Source organism: Melanotaenia boesemani, chromosome 21, assembly GCF_017639745.1.
Source record: "Melanotaenia boesemani isolate fMelBoe1 chromosome 21, fMelBoe1.pri, whole genome shotgun sequence".
NCBI lineage: Eukaryota > Metazoa > Chordata > Actinopteri > Atheriniformes > Melanotaeniidae > Melanotaenia > Melanotaenia boesemani.
Window position 1 is genome coordinate 3,019,676 of NC_055702.1, and position 24,755 is coordinate 3,044,430.

The following is a 24,755-nucleotide window of genomic DNA, read 5'->3' on the forward strand; positions in this document are numbered from 1 at the left end:
CAGCCAGCAAAAAAAGTTATGTGTCCTTTAAGAAAACAGATGAAGTCCAGCGCAACCTCCACCAGGTAAAGCTGTCATATCATCTGCCACGATGGTGTACAGTCATTCTAGAGAAGCATCCAACAGAAGGTCTATAAACAAAGCTGAGGTCAACGGCAGCTTTGTCACCAGATAGAATAGAATAGAATAGAATAGAATAGAATGCCTTTTATTGTCATTATACAAATATACAATGAGATTAAGCCATCCCCAATGTCAGTGCAAAGAGAGCAGTATAGAAGATAAATAAATAAATAAAAGATCTAAGGTATAAAATATTTACAGAAATAAACAGATGTGCACACTCGAGTTATTTGCACGTTTAAGGTTAGATGTGAACAGCAAACACAGGACTTCATCTCCTAGATCAGGGGTGGCCAACGTCGGTCCTCAAGAGCCACAATCCTGCAGGTTTTCCATGCATCCCTACATCAACACACCCAACTCACATTAAATGGATCCAACAGCCTATAAGGATCTGCACAATGACTCATTAGTTTAAGTCAGGTGTGTCGGTGCAGGGATGCATGGAAAACCTGCAGGATTGTGGCTCTTGAGGACCGACGTTGGCCACCCCTGAACTAGATGATAGCTAAAGACATAATTTAGTTGGGAAAAGTTTATAAAGTTAGATGGAAATAGGTGAGCCTGAATTTACAGTCCCATCAAGAAAAGCCATCAGCAGTAGACAGAAGAAACTGTGTGATGATGCTGTAGATTATCTGAGCACTTAGTAAGTCTTTAAAGGCTGTCCATGAACTAAGGACTGAACTTATCATGGGGTAGTATGAAACTGTTGCACGTTATTGCAGACTCAGCTGGAAAGCACACAGAGCTGCTCTGCAGACTAAAGCCATGACATACTGATGAAAATCTCAGGAATATGTTTCGAATACATGGAACTTAATGCAAATGTAACAGCAAACGTGCAAAACATTGCTAGCAACATGGTGTTAGCACAGAAAATAAAATTATTGTAGACGATGACTGTGATTTAATTCCTATTGTAGTCAACAAAATTGTGGTGTCTGCTGTAATTAGGCATCCTCACAGTGTCAGACATAGTTTCAGTTACTAAGCAAAAATCCACACAAAAATGTGTGACTTACTGGGATCTTTGCTGTCTTGTGTCTGCTCCAGTTCTGATGTGGATGCTGAAGGGATGGGGGGCACCAAACAGAGCCCTCTGGGCTCATCTGCTTGAAGGAGCCTCCTTTGATTCATCCCAGTTCCACCCGTGATTCTTCTCTTTACAATCCTTCTCTGAAACTAAACGAAGCATTGTCAGTTTCCTTTAGATTTGAGAGCATTTATCATTAACTTTTTTCAGTTTAGTTCTCAAAAACAGTAAATGCACATGGTTTTTTTTCATAATAACATATAATAATAATTATATAATAATTAGAATAATAATTTCTGGTTTTCATAAATATTCATTTTAACTATGGCCAGACAATGTTCCACTCTGAAGTGCTCTTTTTAACAGTTTTCATCCCCAAAATGTACACTGTATTCAGATGGCCGTACAGGTATATAAATATGAGCCTGCCACTCTGCCTGTGCTCTCGAATGATTTTTACTTTGAAACAAGACATTCTCATTAATGTCAACATGTTTAAATAAAGGCTAATATATCCTCCAGATGAGTGCTGCAACTGTTTAAAAGATGGCACAAATAAGATCCGGGCGACTGACAGCGATGCCCTGCCAGTGATCAGATATCCTGCTGGGATAATAAGCTGGCCAAAGGAGGAAGTTCAGACCACAGATGTTAAAACATGGAAGCTGTTCACCATGCATGGAGGGTACCACCCCATATCCAGTATCCAGAGGCTATACGCTAAGCGGAAAAAGGAAGACCAAGGATTAGCAAGCATCAGGGCCACTATCCAAGACGAAACATCCAAACTCCATGAATACATCAGGAAGATGGTCCTAAGGGACGAAGCACTGAGTGAACGCCTCAGGCAATAAAAATTGGAGGAGAACGAAATGGAGGAACCATCACAGGAGGACAAGCCTTGCATGTATGTACCACCAAGAGATAGTTGAAGTGGTGGATATAAACAAGTCCTACTAAAGACTTGAGGGCTGGTCTGAAGGACGGCACTGAAACAATCCAGCACCTCACAGCAGGGAGCAAGATACTGGCAGGCAAAGAATACAAGGACATTCCACATGACTACATAACCACTACATAACCACGTAGCCGGCATAGTGTCCAGAAACATCTGTGATGAATATGGACTTTCACAATTACTTTTTGGTTTACATAGCAAAAAGAAAAAATCATGTCATGATCACGACAATGTTTAAACTGTGGCCCAAATTCGACTTTTTTTTTTTAAACCTATATTTGATTATTTTTTTAAAAAAATCAGATCAGACCCGACCTCTCTTATATGTGGTCCTAAATCAGATACATATCTGATGTTTTACAAAGCAACCGCAGTCTAAACGGTCATTTTGCATTTCATACAACTTTTACGTCAATAAAGTGACTTTTGTTGCTTGCCAGGGGCAGAACATGCAGCAGCTGGCCTTTTTCTGTACTTGCATTTACATTATAATGTGAAAGAAAACATGCAAAAAAAAAAAAAAAAAAAAAAAAAAAAAGAATGTCAGCAAAAATAAATTGGAATTGAGTATTAAGACCTGCAATGTGAATGTAGCCTAAGACATACTGAACGATAGAAAACATCAATGAACTAATTACTTTTCCTGCAGGACTGTCAATAGATTTCTGTGCAATGTCACTGCAGATAACACAGAGATGACAGGGCAGTTAACTTTACCATTCACCTTAAAAGATTTAAAATGAAACTCATAGTTTATTTCAAACATGTTCTGGCATTTACATTTATCTCTTCACGTCTTACAAGAAGTAGGTAGAATAAAACTTATGTCCTTACCCCATTACTACAATACAACACCCCATTTCTGTGACACACATCTCAATTATTCTGTTTCAGGATAGAAGATTTACAATATAAGGCCAGGCCAGTAAAAGAGCTGACTGTGGAGTCTCACAGGAAGCAAACTCTCTTAAGAGCTGACCTTGTGTCTCAAAATGCACAACTCTGATCCCATTTAGAAAGATTTCTCTTAACATTACACAGAGCACATGAATCGATGAACCTTAAAATTCTCGTGCATGAAGATTTGTAGGTAAAAACACTGTGCCAAGCTCTGTGATGTTATAAAGACATACGTTTGCCATTGACAGCTGTCTTAGTCTGGAATAGTGAAAGGAACTGAGGGGTATTCCAGAAAGAAGGTTTAACAAATCCTGTGACAAAGCCTGCGTTCGGAGTTGCTAAATCCTCTGACGCCTTAACCTGTGTTGTCGGTTCCAAAACACGGGCTATGAAGTAGCTATCACAGCCCCGTGTTGGTTAAGCCAGTGTGTGTATGTCCACGGCAAACCTATGAAAGGCATCATCCACTGACCCCCAAAATCCCGATGGAAATGACCAAAAAAAGAAAACAGCTGCATCTGCCACCACCCACTGAGTGGCTTACAGCTGGCATGTGTTATCTAATTACTAAATTCTGTAAGCTTATTATATTATATTATATTATATTATATTATATTATATTATATTATATTATATTATATTATAAGCACAAGGGGGTATACCTATTTCAAAGCCAATAAGAAGACATTGGAGGGATGGAAGATGGGTTTGAGGCGACCGCAACAACCCCTCACCCCCATGGAGGAGCTTGCGGTGAGCATCAACCAGGACTGCCCGGTGATGAGGGGCATCCAGGGTGGGTTACATCATCAGATCCGGGCCCAGGTGACTTCAAAGTAACTATAAAGTCCACCTACAGCGCCAGGTTTCAAATGTAGACCTGTAGATAAGAACCATTGGCCAAAATATCAATAAATGATAAGATCGAAGCGTTTGTCTGTCTAAACAATAAAACATTCAATCAAGTTGTTTTTTTATGGATATTTATAGACTCTGTTTTTTTGTGACTGCAGTCTTGTCTGTGATGATTGTTGACTCGGTGCTGCAGTACTATTTTCTTTACAAGCGTACAATAAAGTATTATCTTATCTCATCTCATCTAAGTTGCCATACAAAAAATTTAAATAAAAATATCAACAATGGAGTTGTCTATTTCTTCACATCTAAGTAGTTTTGACAGATTTTGATGACGCAGGGTGACCTTCCCTCAAATCTTTATGTTGGAGACACAATATGTCGGGCACAGCCTGAACAAAACATACCCCCTACCAGGCTTTGTTCACTGCATACTGTATGTTTCAGTATTAACTTACATAGATTTGCTATTTTGGAATAGAAACCCTAAAATGACCGTTTAGTCTAGGTTAAGATAGCCAACTAAACACATAAACCTGCTTCTTGGAATACCCTCAGTACAATGTTCGCTGCAACTATGTGGTTGATGTCAACAAATCATCACAAACTGATTGAAATTATAGTTCAATTTGTACAGAGAAAATATTCAAATGTTAAATCAAATGTGCTGAGATTGCATATTTCGTTGTTAAGTTGTAACCTTTTCATTATTATTATTCATTTTATTTCGAGTAGATAGTGTTCCAAGAACAAAACAAACGATGCACAACATTAGCGGTACAGTTAAGTTGACTTTAATCAGGCCATACAAAATAAGAATTATACATTGACGCTCGAAAAGTAGTGGGAAGTAAAACTAAGTGAATCCCACCTCGGTTTGTAAAAGAAAAATGACACGTTCTCAAAAACAACCAACCTATCACAAATACGACTTCATGCTAAGCCCAAAGTGAAATGGTTATTGTGTTGCTAACTCAGCTCTTGGTCCTACCAACCAACTAATTACATGGAGTGTGTTAAATTACCTGTCCTGGAGAAATCAACTTCGGTGTCCTGCTGAAAACATCTGTCCCTCATCAACTATTTCCATCTTCGGAAGGCCACATCGAACCGATGTTTCTCCTTCCTTTCTGCCACCGTCTCTTCCGGTTTTGTTTCGCTCCTTCAGCGACGAGGATTCATGCTTCTTCGCTTTTCTGGGACAATATGATCCTCTATTTATCACAATCTGGCTTCTAAAATAAAAAATAAATAAAAAATAAAAAACACTAAATTGGTATCGTTTAATAAGAAACACTCAGAAAGATCGAAATAAAGACGACGAGAACTACTCAGCTTCATTCCCACTATTGTTTCGTTCCCCCCGAAATACATTGCTGGAAACAAAAGTTCCTCCTCACAAACAAGGTGTAACCTTATAAGTTGAAAACTTACAGCATTTATATTTATACGTATTAAAATTATTATTATTTTTTTTACTATTTTATATTATAATTTTCAGTATCTGTATATACATAAAAAATTGAGAATAGAACTTTGTCATTGCAACAAGTAGAACAAAATTACAAAGCCCTTCAGTAAGTGGAAAACAGAATAAAATATAATAAAAAAGAATAATTGCAACAATCATAATAAATAAGACAAAATACAAAAGTAAATGAGATGAAATAGAGTAAAAATGAGATAAAATTATAGATAAGGTAAAAAATTTCAACATGCCAACTCAACAAAAGGCAAAGATCTCCAAGCTCTGGTGTGTTTTCCCTTGTGTTGCTCCTCCTCTTTTCCTTGCATGGATTGTGCTGTCTTCCTCTGGTGTGGGTGTGTACAGGGGGCGTATCCTATGGTTAACCAGTACAGCTGAGTGGAATCAGGCTTTTTGCGCTTATAGCCTGCTTATAAATCCAGGCTTGTCTTCATTCAACACTGGATTGTTGCTACATTTATGTGGTACACCGGCTTCAAGTAAATTCATGTCACTAACTCTTTGCTAACTCTTTGCTCTTCTCAAAGATTCCCTGCCTGAGATCCAATGCTGCCTCCACTGGAACTTGTCTGCCCGCTCACCACACTGCCGGGATCCCTGAACCTCAACCATCTACAGCTCCATTCAAGCCACCCTTAATAAATAACCCGCCTCTTTTCATTGAGTCCAACTCTCTTTGTGACAGAGGGTTAACAATATACACTGAAGTCCTCAGTCCAGCTCATTGCTCCTTCATTTCCAAAGACCACGTGTCAATAGGAAGAGTGGAATTAGATTTCCATGACACTGCAATACAGTTCTTAGCTACACAAAAGGCAACTTCCATGAATTTAAGTTCAGGCTCAACTAATTTCATCATTAAATGCATTGCTTAGAGAACTGTGAAAACTAGTAAAATTCCCCAGTAAACAAAGTTTAGGATCCAGTGGAACATTAATTCCCAGGATCCTGGTTGAAGTGGAACAGATGTCATGCCAGGAAGGCCTCACCTTCATACACAGCCAGGTACAATGCAGGAAGGAAACTAACCTCGATACCACATCTGAAGCACATTGCTGACGGGTTAAACAGGGATGCACCGATACCTGATACCGGTATCAAGTATGGATCCGATACTATGTGTGTACCTGTAGTCTGTATTCATAGAAATGTACCAGTAAATACACCAGAACCCGACACCAATGTAAAAAACTAGGGCTGTAAAAACGAACACATTAATACAAAGAGATCAATCTGTGGAATTAACACATTCATTTTTTAAAATGTATAAACAACAGAGTTATTATTAATGTCATTTTAAAAATATGGTCGAAGGATGACCCGTTTGAAATGTCACACAATTAAACGACTTAGTCGTCCCATCAGACGTCCTGGTTCACACACCTTCCCACTGAGCTGTAATGGGACTTATAAGTACTCATATTGGTACTTCGTACTGACAAGTACACAAAGTACTTGTACTGGGTTAAAAAAAAAGTGAAATCGGTGCATCCTTAGTTTTAAATTAATGTAGTTATAACTGATGTAGAAAGTAGTAATAAATCAGTCTATGTTGAGCTTTAACAGTAAGAAAAACAAATGTACGTACATCACAACGTACAGCAACATTTTATTTTTGACTCGTCAAACATTGTTAAACATTGTTTGTACCAATATTAAATAAATAAATACAGACAAAAAACTAAATCTCTAACAGCAATGACGTCTTATGAAATCAGACCACATAGAGTATCTCAGCGATGTGCGCTGTCGTCCACAGAAAAGAAGCTTTAAGTTCCCATTTCTGGCTTTCTATTGCAGATTATTCAATCCCTCAGCCTGCCACCCTCATCTGTACAACGACAACCCACGCTCAGTTTCACACCAGCCAAAAACAGTCTGTACTTTCATGGAGTCTCATGTGCAACTTAAAGTCCCTCCTTGGGTGAAACATTCATCACATCACACCTCAGCTGTTTCTTTTCTGTGTGGAACTCAACGTGTTTCTGAAGATCTGAATTTAGAATAAATCTTTCACCACAATATTCACAGAGAAATGGCTTTTCACCCGCGTGGAGTCTTAGATGCATGTTCAAGCTTTTTTGACAACTGAAGCCTGTACCACAAAAATCACAGCCAAATTTTTTCTTTCCTGTGTGGACTCTCATGTGTATCTTAACATGGGTCCTTCGGGCAAATCTTAGACCACAAACTTCACAACTAAAAGGTTTCTCTCCTGTGTGGACGCCCATGTGTTTCTTCAAATTCCCCTTCAGGTTAAATCTTTGACCACAACGATCACAGCCAAATGGTTTTTCACCTGTGTGCACCATAAGGTGTATCTTTAAACTGGAAAGACTTTGAAATCTTTTCTCACAAACGTTACACTGAGGGTGGTGTTTGAGGTGCAGCTGAAGACGTTTCTTTAAGGTAAAACTTTTACCACAATACTCACAACGAAGCTTGTTTTTAGCATGAACAACAGAATGTGTTTTTAGATTCCCCTTTGTGGTGTAGCTTTTGCCACAAACATCACAAGTAAAAGGTTTTTCCCCCGTGTGGACAACCATGTGCATCTTTAGATAAGACAGGCACGTAAAACTCCTCCCACATGTGTCACAATGATGCGGTTTGTTTTTGTTTGCGTGGGCACGCAAATGAATTGGAAGATCGTATTTTCGTTTGAATTTTTTACCACAAATTTCACAGTGAAATGGATATTCATCGGTGTGGGCTACCGTCATGTGATTTTTCAGAAGGCACCGATATCTAAATGTTTTCAGACACTTACTGCACTTGTGGCTGGTCTGGACGTGCACCTGAAGACGAGTCTTTAGGGTAAACTTTTTACTGCAATACTCACAACTGAACAGTTCGCTTTTAGTGTGGATGACGGAATGCCGGTTAAGTTTTCCCTTTGTGGTATAACTTTTACCACAAACATCACAGATAAACGGTTTTTCACCTATGTGGACTCTCATGTGTATCTTTAAATAATACAGACATGTAAATTTCTTCTCACAGCTGTCACACTGATACGGTTTGTTTTCTGCATGAACACGCAAATGTTTGTTGAGATAGTATTTTTGTTTAAACCTTTTACCACAAATATCACAGTTAAATGGACACACATCTGTGTGGACGACCGCCATGTGATTCTTCAGGAGGCACCGATATCTAAATATTTTCTGACACTTGCTGCACTTATGGTTGGCTCGGATGTGTACATGTAGAAGTTCCCTTATGAAAAATCTTTTGCTACAAATGTCACAGCTGTAGCAGCGCTCTCCTTTGTGAGCTCTCAGGTGCAGTTGAAGCTGTGTTTTTCCCATAAACTGTTCACCACAAACACCACAGTCATATGGCTTTTCAGCCTCATGGACAGCCATATCGGGGTCAGCGTCTTCTCTTTGAGGTTCAGAACTGAGCAAAGGTTTCTGCCAATCTTCATCATCATTATCATAATAAGTGACTCCAGTTTCAGAAGAGTCAACCTCTGCTCCTCCACAGTCCGCTTCATCGGTTTCTGTTGTCATCTGGTTATCTGAGCTGCTGGTTGGAGGTTCTGTCTCTCTGCTGTCTTCAGTTCTGATTTGATGAAGCTGTGAGGACTGAGGTTCTTCTTCATCATCATCTTCACTCTTTACAGTCACAATATTTAATGACAACCTGCTGAAATCAGTCTCTTTCTGTCCATGAAGCTGCTCTCCCTCCTGACTGGTCCAGAATTCCTCCTCCTCCTCTTTAATGTGGAGGGGTTCTGGGTCCCGCTGGTCCAGACTGGAGCTCCAGGGAACCTCTTCTTTTATCACCACAACCTGCTGCACATCTGCAGCTAACACTGAAACACACATGAACATTGAGAACATCTGTAAGTTCTAACGTTTTTATCCGGATCCTTAGTATTTGTGATATTATTTATAAAATGACAAAGAATGTTGACAATCGCCTTCTACAAAAAGAAGAAAAGATAATTAAATAATGAATATAATAAAAGTAAAAAGTATAACTCGTGTTTCCACATGTGGTTAATTTAACTAGTAGTCTAAAGTGCTCCAGAGGATCAAGTTTATATTTGATCCCAAATAGAAAATGTATGAAAAGACGGATGGTTATTATGGTTGGTTTCAGGGCAACACCGCGGTTTGAATCTCAGCAGGAGCGTTTCTGTGTGGAGTTTGTCATTTCTACTCTTGCCCAAGTGGACAAACTTCAAATACATGCAGGAGTCAAGTTTTTAGTTAACTGGTAAAACTAAACTGACCACAGATAGGGGTGTGAGTTTGTGAAGGAGATGTGGTTGAGTTGGTAAAATGTCCTGAAGGAAGGCTGGCTAATGAGCAAAACATTCAGAAAATACATTATATGGAAAATAACATCCTAATTTTAAAACAGCCATTAAACTAAGAAATCAAAATGTTTTTTATGACTACTGAGTCATAAAAAGGCTGTCTTGTTTTAACCACCACCATGTAATGCATCATTACCACCACCAGGTGGCACTAATGTGACACACTTTGCCAGCTCAGATTTTACATTCTGGCCTAATAATTTTGGAGCTATAGTTGATTTGACATGGGTCAGTTTAGACAAACCTCACCTTCAAAAACCCGATGGCTTACAGGATTAGACCTAATATCAACCAGTTTCATTTGCTTTACAAATATTTAAAAAATATTACAGATAATGGCTGTGCTTCCTTTTCCTCTGAAACTGCATTGTCTGTCACGATCAAGCAGCCTCCCGGTATCAGACAGTCTTCGTAACCATGCAAACATCAACACAAACAAATGTGTAAAACTCACTGAGATCTGTCTTGTCTTTTGTCTGCTCCAGTTCTGATGTGGATGCTGCAGGTACGGGGGGCATCAAACCCAGCCCTCTGGAGTCATCTGGTTGAAGGATTCTCCTTTGAGGCATCCCTGCTCCACCTGTAATTCTCCTCTTTACAACCCTCAGCTAAAACTACAAAGAGCATGTTAAGTTTTTCTTGAGAGTAGCAGAAGAAACTTAATATTTTCCACTGAAAAGCCAGTGTTCCACCAGAATATATATTTCTGCTATATAAACACACACCGCTTCGCTCTGAAGGCCTCCTTATGACAAAGTTTTCATCCACAAATACTGTACTCAGATAGCCTTATAGGTTCAAACATTTAAAAATGTGGTTGTGCTACTTTGTCTGTACTCCCCAATAGGGCTGGGCGATATAGCCTAAAAATAAAATCTCCAATTTTTTATAACCAAATCCAATTTCCGATTTTAATCAATTTTTTTTTTCTTTTCTTTTACAAAACATACATAAACTTATTAAAAACATTTATTTGTTTATATAAATGAATGCCAGCAAAAATAAAGCATATAATGTCATAGCTTTTCCACCATTTAAACGACTTCATATCTTACATCGAAATATGCGACACAATGCATCCGTGATCTCTTTCCATCTGGATCCTTATCATACAGGATCCACTGCAGAAATAATTCCTCTGATGAAGGTTGTTTCTTAACTAGGGTTTGTGGGTTAAGTTGACTTCTGTATCTCGTATAAAGCAGCATTTCTCACTGCAGTTATACACACAGCTAAATCCCAGGCGTGAGTGAAGGGTCACTTCACTGAAAATCTGTCAGACAAACACAGTTCTGGTGTGGAGGGAGGGCTAAGTCTGCTGCTAACTAACTATGGAAAAAAAAATCCAGATTTTCATAAAAATAAATCTTTAGAAATGGAAAATTCGAATTATCAGTGTTATCCTTTAATCGCCCAGCCCTACTTTCCAACAATATTTACTCAAACTTCTCAAAGTAAACATGTTTAAATCAAAGCCTACATATCCTTTGTATGTGCAATAGACCTGCTTATAAGATGCTTTGTGTAACTTCTCATATAACAAGTTTTCATAGATTAAGACAGTCAATGGCACAAATAATTTTACTCATTTTGCTGCGACCATAAAAAATCCAGCAGGACTGTAAATATATGAGTTTCTGTGCAACAAACAGCATCTGCAGCCAGTGACAGTTATCCTTGAGCACAGACGTGACAAAAGAGTTACCTTTACCAGTCACCTAAAAATGAATTCAAATTATTAAGAATTTCAATTAATTAATTAATGTTTGGCGCAGAAGATTATTTTTCCTGGCCAGTACAAGCACAGTGCCCATGAGTCCCAAAGGCAGAAAACTGCAGTCTACTTTGTGTCTCAAAATGAAAAACGCTGATGTTATTATGAATATATAAATCTTAAGATTATCACGCATGTATAAAACACTGACATTCTGTGTGATGAGGACGATGACAGCTACGGTGGCTTCATGCAGGATTCCTGCTAAAACCCAGACAGTGAAACTGGGTTTGTGTTGCTAACTCAGCTCATTGCCTAACTCGTTCTTACATAAAACTAATTACACAGATGGGTTAAATCACCTGTTCATCAGCAAACAGACAGATGTTGTATTTTTGTGAGTTCCAGGCCACATCGACGCTTCTCCTGGTTTCCTGCCTTCGTCTTTCCCCGTTTCGTTTTGCTTCTTTCGCAACGAGAATTCACGCTTCTTTACTTTTGTTTTCCCAGCTAAAATTATTCTCCACGTGTCACAATTCAGCTTCTCGCCCTCCTACAATCAGCACCAATGAAACCTGGAAGATCGTCGTTAGCGGCTTTCTAGCCGGTCTCACTTTTGTTTTGTTCCCCCTGCAACACAACGCAGCCAACAAAAGTTCCTCCCCCTGTATTATTCCTGTTGATCCAAACATTATTTCTTTATATATTAGAATAAAACGGATAACATCACGGGAGTGGCTTACCTTCATTCTCTGATTGGTGTGACAACAATTTCCTTGATTTTAATGTAACTAAAACCAAGGAATTAATTTTAGAAAACGTGATACTGAACATAAACCCTGTAGGATCCATGGTGAGGAGGTTCATATAGTCCAGAACCACAGGTAGTTTAGTTTTTGATTTACTGTTAAATTTTAAGGAGAACACAAGCTGTGCTCTAAAGCAGGTTCACCAAAAAGGCTATCTGTTGAGGTAGCTTAATACCTTTGGTGTCTGTAAGAACATATTTAACTTCTGCCAGTGCTTTATTCAAAGTTGTTAACCTTCTCCTTTTTATGCCGGTTTAAAGGTGACAACCCCAAAACCAAAAAAAGATTGGTTTGCTACCTTAAATGCCAGTGAAACCATTATATAATAATGTTCACATCTCAAACCAATATTTATTCGGAAAAGAAAACACACCAACATGTTCAGGAGATATTTTACTATTTCAAGAAGAGTATTAGTTTATCATAAATTTGATGGCAACAGTTAATCTAAGGACTAGAAAAAGTAACCGGTACAACGAAAGAAAAGCTGGAGGAATGTGCTGCAGGAGGTTAACTGGCAGCAAGTTAGACAAACAAAAACGACGTGACTGCCTGGTGATTCAAATTGTTTAAAAAGATGCAGGAAATACAGGAAGTGGTCAGCCTTGTTGAGGTGATGTCGAGGATAAAAACCTGCAGGAGACTGACTGAAAGCTCTGATTCAGAAGGGAGCCACCGTGAAAGGGAGGACATTGGCACTTTGGGAGCATGTTGACATGATATCTACCAAAAAGTAATAAATAAAAATAAATATGAACCTTTATAACTTTATTGATATAAATAATTTATATAGCCTGATTGTTTTATATACCATGATAAATATGCTGATACTTCATTGATATACCACCACGTTTAGCACAGATTCATCTAATATGACTTTACAGTACTTAATATGGGGGTTCTGACATAAAGCATCAATATTTACAGATATTTACAGATATGTAGCCCACATGTAATATCACAGGACTGCTGTACATGAAATAACCAGCAGATGCCAGCGCTTCTAAATGAGCTGATGAACAGGGCTTCAAGTCATTAAACTTGGAGAACAGATTGACTAGAAAAGACTTGACACATCCACAGAGCTTTATCACACCATCACTACCCAGAAATCTACAAAAATCTGCATCTCCAAGTTGTAAACATGGTGGTCCAAGACAGCTGCAGCTCCAAACAACACCAAACAACAATAAAACAAACATAAAGGAAATGAAAAGACAATAAAAAGACAAACGCAAAACTATGATTCAGCAAGAAACGCCAAAACGCAGTCTGGTTTAAAAGCTAGGGTGTAAAAATAAATCTTTTAAAGAGATTTAAAAATGTCCATGGCAGGTGCGGTCTTTCAGCCTGGACCTCCGGGACAACACGGAGCAACCGGTCAGCAGATATCAGCAATCTGGAGGGAGCTTGTGGAGTTAAAAGATCGGAGAGATAAGACGGGGCCAGCCCGCTTAAAGACTTCAAACAAAAAAAATCTTAAGATCAACTAAAAACAAAAGTCTTCTTTTTTTATACATAAATATTGATGCAAAGTATCGTGTATGTCTGGAAAAATCTAAAGAATAAAGCAAGACGGCTACGCTAGCAGCTGTGAAGATGCAGTCATTGTTTAATAAAGAGACTAATAACACCTTGTTACAACAGTAATTCTTCAGAGTTCTAAATATTTTGTTTTGTATGTGTTTTTAAATATCATGGAGTCTCATGTGGAACTTTCACTGGATCACAACACCCTTTTTTCTCTGCTTTGTGGAACTTCATGTGTTTCTTCAGATCAGAACTTTGCATAAATCTTTTATGACAACATTCACAGACAAATGGCTTCTCACCCGTGTGCACTCTCATGTGTATCTTAACGTACGCCTTTCTAGTAAAACTTAAACCACAAACGTCACAACTGAAAGGTTTCTCTCCTGTGTGGATATTCACGTGTGCCTGAAGATTGGACTTCCGGTTGAAGCTTTTGCCACAACGATCACAGCTGAACGGCTTGTTTCCTGAGTGGATGGTCAAATGCTGCTTGAGATGTTCGGTTTGGGTGAATATTTTACCACAAACATCACAGCCGAAGGGCTTTTCGCCCGTGTGGACTCTCATATGTCTCCTCAAGTCGTACAAGTTTCTAAATCTTATCTCACAGAAATCACACTGATGCCGTTTGTTCCCCGTGTGGAGACTCAAATGTTTCTTTAGGTATTCTTTTTGTTTAAATCTTTCACCACAAACATTACATTCAAAGGGCTGTTCATCCGTGTGGACGATGATGTGTCGGTTTAGATCCGACTGAAATCTAAATCTTTTCTCACAAAAGTTACACTTGGGGTGGAGTCTGATGTGTCCCTGAAGACGTTTCATTTGTGTACAGCGTTTACCACAATACTCACAACTAAACTGATCATCTTTTCTGTGGACAACAGAATGTTTTTTAAGATTTCCCTTTTGGGTGTAGCTTTTTCCACAAACCTCACAGATGAAAGGCTTCTCGCCCGTGTGGACGATCATGTGTATTTCCAGATCAGACTTAAACTTGAATGTTTTATCACAGCCCTTACAGTGAAGCAGTTTGTCTTCCGTGTGGACACGTAAACGTTTCATTTTCTTTTCCTTCAAGTCGGGATCGCCGTCTCCTGTTTCAGGTCCAGAATCTGTCAGTGGTTCCTGCCAATCATCTTCATCATCTTCACTGACTTCAGTCTCAGAAGATGTTAAATCCTTTTCATCCACATTTAAGGGAGAATGATTATTTGGATCAAGCTCTTTGGATGGTTTAGGTTCACCACCGGTTTCTGCTTTCATCGGTTTGTCTGAGCTGCTGGTTGGAAGTTCTGTCTCTCTGTTGTCTTCAGTTTTGACTTGATGAAGCTGTGAAGGCTGAGGTTCCTCTTCATCATCTTCCTTCTTCACAGTTACAACAGTTAATGGGAAGCTGCTGAAATCAGTCTCCTCCTGATCATGAAGATCCTCTCTGGCCTGATGGATCCAGAGATCCTTCTGCATGGTTCTTGGATCCTGCTGGTCCAGAGTGGAGCTCCAGAGAACCTCTTCTTCAGCATCTACCACCTGCTGGACCTCTGCAGATGACAATGAAACACACATGGAGCATCAGTTGTTTTCGTTGATAGTTTAGGTTTGAAAGGAAATGAGAAAATATTTAACCAAAGAACTTCAGTGATTGACAGAATGTGGACGACCAGCATTATGGCGACACATTTAAAGCCACTTGGCCTTGTTTGTGGGAGGACGGTGGTTTTATTTGTATGTAGACTGTCTTGCAGAACAGAACCATCCAAATCAAGACGATCAGACTCCAGACCTACTTTTTCTACACACTGGTGCAACATTTTAGACATTTACAGCCACACGTTTATATTTAGAGCCTGTTAATGGTAATGAAATGAAGAGATTAGCAAATGACTGCGTGTGTTTTTATTTTGATTCTACACAGCACCCCAACTTCCTTTTTAAATTGCCTAATGCGGTATATACATGTAATGTCATGAGCTGGATCTGTACTGAAAACGTTTATTTTCAAATTATGAAAAAGCGGGGAATCAACGAGAGACCCACACCATCCATACTGTTTATTAGGGAAGGGCAGAAACCACCAGCCCCTAAGATGATCAAGAAGAAGGGCCTTCTCCAAAAGGCACAATCGTGGGAGATGAGAGTCGACCTGGGAAGGACACTAGTCTTCCCCCAGGTTGTGCAAACATTGCTGAGGCTTGATTGGTCTTGTGGTCAGAGGAGGCAAAAAATATCATTTTGACTGAATTGATGGTCTCATGGGAAGATGGTTGTGAGGAGGCATTTGAGAGGAAGGCTTCCAAGTACCGGCACCTTGTTGACCAGTGCAGAGACAAGGGACGGTAGACCTGGCTATTCCCAGTTGAGGTCGGGTGCAGGGGTTTCCTGGCACAATCAGCCTGGAAGACACTCACAGCTCTGGGAGTAGCAGGAAGAGAGGGAAAGACAGCTGTCCGCAGGCTGGGGGAGGCAGCAGAAAGAGCATCTTGTTGGCGCTGGAACAAGAGGGAGGAGTTACGCTGAAGGCCAGGAGAAGATGGGCAGTGACTGGTCATCACTGCTGGACCCACCAGCTGGAGAGCGTTGTGGTTCAGGGTTGAAAACTGGACACCACCTGAAGACATCCCCTCCTGACCGAAAGCAACAGTCAAGCAGTCGTGACTGAAGCACTTAGCATCAAAGATGTATTCAACAGTATTTGATTCATTAAATTTCTTAAGGAGAAGACTGTCATGTCGTGGCATCGCCTGCACTTCCTGGTCTCGGCCGGCTTCTTCTCCCTCTCTACCTGCAGCTGTGCCTGATGTCTCTCATCACTGGTACAAATGAAAGCGTGGTTTCTTTATCCACCAGTCACCAGTCTGTTGTCAAATCTGACTTCCTGTTACTGGCATCCTGACTTGGACGTGACATCTCTTTTGAGAATAAAATTATCATTGATCCTTTGAATCCTTCGCAGCTTGGTGAGATTATGCTGTTACACCTTGGATGTCATGATGCTGACGTCGCACTGTTTAAACAGACAGGACTCGATCTTTGTTTCTGCAAATTTATTCTCCCTGCTGTAAATACATTTATATTTTAATTTGATTTACAGAACATATGGCATAATCACGTGTACATCATGCAGAGGTTCCTTTTAATAAGACAGGTAAGAAATTAAGCTCTGGGGTCTTGTAAGTTCTCTCTTAGGTTTTGCAGACAGCTGAGGACAATTACACCCCTGCTGACTGGTGTCCTGTGGAGGATGGTACTTCTCTTCATCCCTATTGACGATCCTAAGAGAGAACCTACACCACACTTCACAGCAACATCATATGATCCTTCTCAGGGCGGCTACAGCAAGCAGCTGAAACATGTCGGAGTAAAAGGCCATAAAGTCATTAAATATCTCCGCTTGACAAGAATATCTGTCGCATGCCCATAAAATATATTTTACACAAATATTAACTTATTAGTAAGAAATAAGTTAATAAGTGAACAAATGTGTGTGACTCACTGAGGATTCTGATGTCTTGTCTCTTCACCAGTTCTCATGAGGATGGTGCAGGTATGAGGGGACCAAACCAATCTGAGGCTGCTGCTGCTTTGATGCATCCCTGCTCCAACCCAGATTCTTCCCTGAAATCCGTCCTCACAACCAAAGAGAATCAATTAAGAACGTCAGGTTGTCTATGCTGGATCTTCTGCTGTTGTACCGCTACAGAAAACTGAAACTACAACACAAATGTCAACATCAGTTATTTCATCACTACTATGAACTCCAACAAATACTCCTGTAACAAACGGGAATAATGACAATGTTTGTAGATAAACTGCTTTGAATTTGGTGCAACTTTCTGAAAAAGTTCAGATTTTTTCCCCTTGACAAAACCTACAGAAAAACTGAAAATCAGTTTTAGATTTTTTTTTCTAGTTTGTATAATTCCTTAAAAAAAAAGTTAATATTAAGGTCAAGATTTTTTTTTAATAAAAAAAAAGGGCTGGAAAAACATTTTCTGAACAAGGTGAGATTAAATGTGGAAAAAAAATCTGTAATGATTGTTTTTTTAAAGTAAGAAAATAGAAAACTAGATATAGAATGAGACATTTTTCTCTTTCATGATAAATATGAACTAATCTTAATATAATGGCAGTTATTCATCACTAAAAAGTTTAATAAATAAAACACAATAATAAATGAGTTAGCCACTTAATAGGATTTAAATTTAGAACAACTGTGTTCAAAATGAATTTGGAAGAAACTTACAGATAATTTGATATCAGGCAATAAGAGAAATATGAAAAGACACTGGCAAAAAAACAAAACAAAAAAAAAACAAATAAACAAAACAACAACAACAACAAAACAAACAACAACAACAACAAAAAAAAAAAAACAAAAAAAAAACGCGTCATCAGTTGGTTCTGATCAGCGACAACAGAATTTTACATTAAATACAAACGCTGACAACTACACACATTTTCTTAGGAGGGTTAAATACAGTACCAGAAGAACATAAGTTCGGTGTCTGTGAAAACATCTGTCCCTCGTTAATCTGGAAAAGGCCATACAGATGTTTATCCTTGTTTTCCGGCTTTGTTTTCTTCCTTGAAGACGAGGATTCAGGCTTCTTTGCGTTTTTCATTTATCACGATCTGGCATCTTTTCTCACAACACTAGCAACTCAAACAACAACAACTCTTCATTAAAGACAATGGACATTTTTGTGTACGCTCCAAAACGGCACGCAACCGGTCCTACAGTTATTTTGGTCCCCAACTTAACCAAGAGAAGGTTCCTACCACCGCACCTGTCTTTAAAAGCTGACGAACATTTGTTTTCTTTTTCTTTTTCTTGGAAAAGATTGATATGTTCTTGTTTTAATTTTTCTTATTCTTTTTCTTATTCATGGAATCTAAAAGCAGCCATTCCTGCAATTATTTATTTTGATAATACAAGATAATAGATGAGTTCCTTTATGGTTATGAAGCATATCATCACCCTCCTAAAATAATGGCCTAAGTCATTTTCTTTTTTTAACACAAAATGACTTTATCTTTTTTTTTTTTTTTTTGCCTAAATGATCTTTTTGTGATGCTGGCCACCTCTGATAATGTCACCAACATTCTCAGATTAATACATCATTAGGATATTGGTGACATTATCAGAGGTGGCCAGTGCCACAAAAAGATGATTTAGGCAAAGAAATCATTTTTGTAAAAAAATTACGTAGGCTATTATTTTAGGAAGGTGACAATGTGTAACATGAATTATTTTAGCTTATTTTTTTTGTATTTTAGGTTAACCCTGAGATTCATGATGCAATTAAGCTTATGGGGTTCACCAAACCTAACCTTTTTCTTGTATCTTTCCGACGACCAAACACAATGTGCAACTGAGCCACAAACTGAACAGCAGTGTTGTTTGTGTTGCGCCTGCTTTTGTCGTGGGCAGTGACGTTTTTCTGTCTGCCAATCAACAGATTTCATCGGTGTTGCCAGTACTTCTGCCTTAACCATACCATATGTACCATTCCTATGGACCTACGACTGAAGAACGTCCTGAAATGGTGCGGTATGGTTCGGTTGTATGGACCCATTTTATAATGGAAACACACAAAATAGCATACTGGACCGTACCAGCCCGAACCGAACTGCTCAATGGAAACACACCTTAAGTTGCTAAAACAAATGGAGAAAATCCCACAAAAATTGACAAAAATCTGTCTAATCTATGGTCCAAAATATTAAAAACCAGTTACAATGGTATCCTAACATCTATTGCAATTAAAGCACAGTGTCACAATTAGTAAGAGAGGCTTAATTTGTGTGTTTAAGGTAAATGGTTTGAAACTAGCACAACACATGGAAATTTGGGCAGATTTACAATGATTTAGTCACAGATTAACTATATTTTCTTTCAGTTTCACCAAATGGTTTCTGGAGATAGATATCCAAAGCACTAGATAACTTTTTAATAGAGTTAAATTGAAATTTTTATTTGAACATAAAGACAAAAGTTAAAGAAAATAGTGCGCTGCACGGCGGCTGATACCTGATCTGTTTGTTTCTACTCTTGGATGGGTTTGTACTGGAAAAAGATTTTGTTGCACCTGTTGCAATGACAAAGTTTCATTCATTCATTCATCTTTATTTTTATAATTACCAAATACTATTACCTAAGTTTTCATAGTGATAATTTATTACTATCCATCCATTTTCTACATTAATTTAATGAATTAATAATAATATTAATTACTTCACTATAATCATTTTGGCATGTCTGCTGAGAATTGTACGGCCATCACGAGGCCTATCACTTCCAGAATCCATGGAGCTTTTATTGATGTTTTTTTTTTATAGCAATACAGTCTGATTTTAGGAATATTTAAAGCTACTCCACTGATTTAAATATTTTTTGTTCAATTCATAAAATCTTCACTAAACTCATAGATAGACCTCTTGTCCCCTGTTCTGGTTCATACACATTAGGTTTGTCCTCTGACATCTCAGCCCTTTCCACCAGAGATGTGAGCAGAGGGGTTAAGGACTGATGTGCAGAGAGAGGAGGTGGGGTGATGAGCGATTAATAAAATGCCCTTCTTTCAGAACATAAATGGAGCCAATGACAGCTGAATAAGACACGTAATGCTAACTCTTCATCAAACTGCTGTTTACTGCAGCAAACCACATTTAATTATTTCTGTCAGATGACTTTTATGTCTGTTTGTGACTAATCATTTATGTACTTTAATATTTTTTTCAGCATTTACATGCCACACCTGGTTTAAATGTAATACATGAGGAAAAGACAAACCACACCTTCCTTATATCTCTACCAGCCCCACCACCCCCTCTCCTCTTCTTTGAATACTGTAGATATGTTTTAAACTAAAGTATTTAGCTGTGGGTAATTTCTAAACTACAGGCTGCAGATCAGAAGAGAGAGATGAAAAGAAGACTGAAATGAGATTAAAATAAAGGGTGGTGGTGTTAAGTTGAACCTGCAGAAATTTACAGAGAGGCAACAGTTCCTCGACGCAGCTGGTCCTGGTTTAAATCCTGTCCTTGAACCCTTCGAAGGATATCATCCCTTATCTCTCTGACCCCGTACTTGTCAAACTACTGCTCAAAAAAGACCACTAGAGCCCCAAAAAACAGAAAAGAAAAAAAGAGGCCTGACTGTGAATAGAGTGTAAAACCAGTGAAACTGAACATCCTGCTTTAATCACTCTGGTTCCTTCTTGGGTTGAGTATTGACCAAACTGTACTTACTTCCTTTCACACCTCCCCACATGCAGCACAGTGAACCTTCTGAGTCTGGGCAACAATGCCAGACATTTCACACTTCTAACTGTAAGAGCACGTTGTAAGTTATCTGGCGGGTCAGCAACCACTGAACAGCGACATGGAAGCTGTGCTTGGATTGCCGTTGATGCTCCTTGGAGTCTGTCACGGTGAGCTGGTCATCATTTTTCACCTCATCAAGGCTTTCTGGACTCACTTACCTCCATTTTCCGACACTTTCTCATTCTTTTTTGTGTTGTAATGAAGTTGTTGATGACATTTGTTTTTTGGGTTATTAGTTATTTAAGTTGTTTTTCACTTTTATCAGCAGTGGTGCAGAATAATATCAATATAGTCATTTTCTAAAATACAATAATATATTTGTAAAAAATTTGTTCTTTTATAAATCTCACTTCCCGTCTGCAAATACCACAACTGGGAAAAATGCTTAGACAAGCACACAGTAGCTTTTATAATGCCTTATATGGCGATGGTCCTCTCAGATTATTCAACTGTATTGTTTAGAAATAAAAGCATGTTTTGGGCTTAAATGATTTGGAAAATCTTTTGGTCTCAACTTTCTTCAAATATTTTTACACAGAATTGAACAGAGTTTGACACAAAATGGTTATAAACTGATGGTAAAATAAAGAAGCTAAAACTAAAAAAAAGAAGATTAATGCTCATAACATTTTAGTTTTTGGTAGGGTCGACAGATTTATTGTTAAATTATTATTTACAAGGTGCAGATTTTTCTAACGTTTGAAATGTTTGAAGTGTCTCAGTGGTTGACGACAGTGAAGCAGAAGTAAGATTGAGGCTGAAGCTTTTTTTATCTTGTGTTTGAATTTGTGGTTTTCCTTCTTTGAGATTGAAATATTCTTGGTGAAACATTCCTGTACTCAGAGTTGCAGTTTGTTGAATCTAACATTTTTTTCAGCCTCAGTCCTGTATATTACTCAGCTTTACAAGAATAAAGTTTTGTTTGAAAGCAGGTTTCTGTGAAACGCACGTTTACTGTGAAACGTATTGTAATGGAGCTCAGTGTTACAAGAACTACAGAACATAAAATACAAATAATCTTATGAATAATAACTCAGCATAGAAAACAGTCTGCCTTTGCATTTTGGATAGTTTGTAAATTCGCTTACAATATTTACATTTTTACAGATGTCAGCTACAAATATAATAAAATTAAATGTATCTTAATGAAAGTCGGTGTGAATCGTGATGGTTTGTGACAGTGATGAAGCAGAAACAACAGAACATTTCTGCTAAAGCAGCCGAGTAAAGTTTAGTTTATTTATGTACTTGTTTGCATTTTGTATATGTGTGTGTGTGTGTTTGTGTGTATTAAAATGACTTTTGTGAGGAAGGTTTCTGCTCAAAGTTAAAGGAGTGCAAGAGGATGAACTTTGTTTCCATCACAGACCTGTAACACTCAGCTGTACTGCAGTAAATAATTGTTTACATAACTCAGTCTGACAAAGACATTGTGGCAACAGAATACTTTTTAGGTTAATATTTACATATTATTAAAAGACTGACATTGTGCTTCTGGGGATACTGAAAGCTCAAAAGAAATATTTAAACTTTTCTTGTCATTTAAAAAATTCCAGGTGTGGGAACGTACTGTGATGGCAGACTGGATGGAGCTCAGTGTTACAAGAACTACAGAACATAAAATACAAATAATCTTATAATTAATAACTCAGCATAGAAAATAGTCTGCCTTTGCATTTTGGATAGTTTGTAAATTTGCTTACAATATTTACATTTTTACAGATGTCAGCTACAAATATTGTAAAATTTCTTCTCGTTTAAAAAATTCCAGGTGTGGGAACGTACTGTGATGGCAGAATGGATGGAGCTCATTGTTACGGAGCTTTGGGAGGAACTCTGGACCTACAGCTGATAGACAGTGCCTCCGAAATACATAGATTTGAATGGATAAAAGAATCACAGAACATGTTGACATGGATAAGTAATATGATGATATTCAGTCAAATGGAAAACAAATCTCTCTTTATTCCCAGTAATGGAACATTTAGGATTATGAATCTGAACAGGAGTGACAGTGGTGAATATTTGCTTGTAATCCTTAATTCACACAGAAGGTATAATTCATAGAGAAGGTATCATCTGCGTGATGGATGACAAGAAGGACTCTCCAGTTGACTGTTCAAGGTAAACAACTACTTTCTATCTAGAAGATTAATGAACATAAATCCTACATTTTACTGATGATCTGTATAACATATTCTGGTATTGTGAGCCTCCCTGATCCTTCATTAAAAATATTAAGATTTAGTTGCAGTATTAAATATAAAGTATAGTCAGCTAATGTGTGTTCCTCTCAGCTCCCGTGTCCTCTGTCCAGCTGGTCTTTGAGTGTCTGTCTCAGGGAGAGACAAAGGTGTCCTGCTCCTCTGAGGGAGGGGACAGTCCTCAGTACAGCTGGACTCTGAATGGACAGACGCTGACAGACGCTGAGCTCCTGACTGGAAATACTGACACAAACATCATCACACTGAAACAAAATGTCTCAGGACGTCTGGTCTGTTTAGTCAGGAGGACATATCTACCTGTGGTGAGTAAGAAAGTCTTCAAGCAACTTCTCAATAATAATAATAATAATGCAGTATATAAATGATTGTTTTGTTTGCTCTCAGGCTTCATACTTATTGACTGCATATCCAACGGGACACGCACATCAGTGTGGGTCCATAAAGACAACACCCTCTGTAGTGAACCAACATCAGTCCCCACTGTGGACCAGGAGAGTGAGTCAGTTATAGCATCCACGTATAACACTTCTTCCAATCAAGCTGTGTCTCCCAGAACAGATCCCTCCCCGTTGCTCATATGTGGTTTGCGCACAATCCTGGTGATTCTTCTTTTAATTGGAATCTCTCTATTTCACATGGAAAAAAAGAAACATGAGAAAGTCGAAGGCTCTGCTGTTAATCTAGAGAACTCTGTTTTGATGGTTGAAATGAGAAGTTCTGCACCTTAAAACAATCACAGATGTCTTTTAGTGTGTTTGCTTTGCTTAGAAAGTCGATTCACCTTGGCAGAAAAAAGTAAAATAATGATAATGTGGAGCTTCTCTTTCTTTTATAGGCTATCCCAAACTGAATGTGTTCAGCTGGTTAATATGAATGGTGCATTATATTTTCACTCAGGAAAGGCTGAGTTATTTAAAGCTAATCTGTTTACAGTATTAATGAAGCAATTGCTTTAATTTCCTGTATATATCGGAAGAAATGAGGATTAAGTATGATTTGTAGTTGCTTTATTAAAAATGCTTCTTGTAACTTTGAACTTTTCATCACATGCTGTGCTAATAACAAAGTTCTGAATAAACTTTGAGTCCCATCATCAGCAGGTGTGTTTTCCTCTGCTGTTAAACAGGTCTCACTGTCTCTGCTGGGTAATTCTGTTTGGTCCGTTCTGAGCTGCATATTAACCTTTGTGTGTAGAAAAGTGGATTTCACCCTTAAAAGACTTTCCAGAGCCAAAAACTGAAAACTGGTGATTTCGAAGGGACTCATAACAATTCATCCAGCAGCTGGAGTTTCAGTAGATGGTTTGACTTCTAGCTGTCTGGATTTAAGCTCTGGCCATTGAGTTCCTGACTAAATAGTGAAAATGATTTAGGGGGAAGAAGAAAAAAATTATTTCCTCTGTTTCAGATAGTGGCCACATCATTTGTGCGTATCACCTTTCAGTTGACCTTGCTATCTAT

The 24,755-nt window shown here is 38.3% G+C and overlaps 3 protein-coding genes and 1 long non-coding RNA gene across 8 annotated transcripts in view; 1 reads left to right on the top strand and 3 right to left on the bottom strand.

The window, feature by feature from the left end:
• LOC121632331 (gastrula zinc finger protein XlCGF58.1-like) overlaps nt 1-5,324 on the bottom strand; it is a 35,387-nt gene extending 30,063 nt beyond the window's left edge. The window contains exons 1-3 of one of the 3 annotated variants that reach the window (XM_041973726.1): nt 4,898-5,324; nt 3,680-3,897; nt 1,149-1,308 (exon numbers count right to left, since the gene is read on the bottom strand). In XM_041973726.1, the coding sequence (XP_041829660.1) occupies nt 1,149-1,263 (115 nt within the window). In that variant the 5' untranslated portion in view covers nt 1,264-1,308; nt 3,680-3,897; nt 4,898-5,324. Of the gene's footprint in view, nt 1-1,148; nt 1,309-3,679; nt 3,898-4,878 lie in introns of all 3 variants that reach the window. The other 2 variants (XM_041973728.1, XM_041973725.1) reach the window with 2 other exon arrangements.
• A 1,367-nt stretch (nt 5,325-6,691) lies between these two features.
• LOC121632333 (zinc finger protein 226-like) lies at nt 6,692-12,047 on the bottom strand. 2 transcript variants are annotated; one of them, XM_041973729.1, is made up of 3 exons: nt 11,765-12,047; nt 10,143-10,302; nt 6,692-9,178 (listed from the first exon to the last, which is right to left on the bottom strand). In XM_041973729.1, exons 2-3 carry the CDS (start codon nt 10,255-10,257, stop codon nt 7,266-7,268), a joined length of 2,028 nt encoding a protein of 675 aa, XP_041829663.1. In that variant the 5' UTR covers nt 10,258-10,302; nt 11,765-12,047; the 3' UTR covers nt 6,692-7,265. The 2 variants fall into 2 exon arrangements, with proteins under 2 accessions (XP_041829663.1, XP_041829664.1); XM_041973730.1 differs by lacking the exon at nt 11,765-12,047 and having other exon boundaries at nt 10,143-10,604.
• A 1,235-nt stretch (nt 12,048-13,282) lies between these two features.
• On the bottom strand, nt 13,283-18,477 carry LOC121632960 (gastrula zinc finger protein XlCGF46.1-like). 2 transcript variants are annotated; one of them, XM_041974803.1, is made up of 3 exons: nt 18,228-18,477; nt 17,238-17,454; nt 13,283-15,285 (listed from the first exon to the last, which is right to left on the bottom strand). In XM_041974803.1, the coding sequence occupies exon 3, from the start codon at nt 15,209-15,211 to the stop codon at nt 13,907-13,909; it is 1,305 nt and encodes a 434-aa protein (XP_041830737.1). In that variant the 5' UTR covers nt 15,212-15,285; nt 17,238-17,454; nt 18,228-18,477; the 3' UTR covers nt 13,283-13,906. The 2 variants fall into 2 exon arrangements, 1 of the variants encoding a protein (XP_041830737.1); XR_006008984.1 differs by lacking the exon at nt 13,283-15,285 and adding an exon at nt 16,780-17,087.
• A 2,555-nt stretch (nt 18,478-21,032) lies between these two features.
• LOC121632967 lies at nt 21,033-24,500 on the top strand. The gene is made up of 4 exons (XR_006008987.1): nt 21,033-21,177; nt 22,842-23,194; nt 23,368-23,597; nt 23,680-24,500. It is a non-coding gene; the product is annotated as an uncharacterized LOC121632967 (long non-coding RNA).
• Nucleotides 24,501-24,755: the final 255 nt, after the last annotated feature.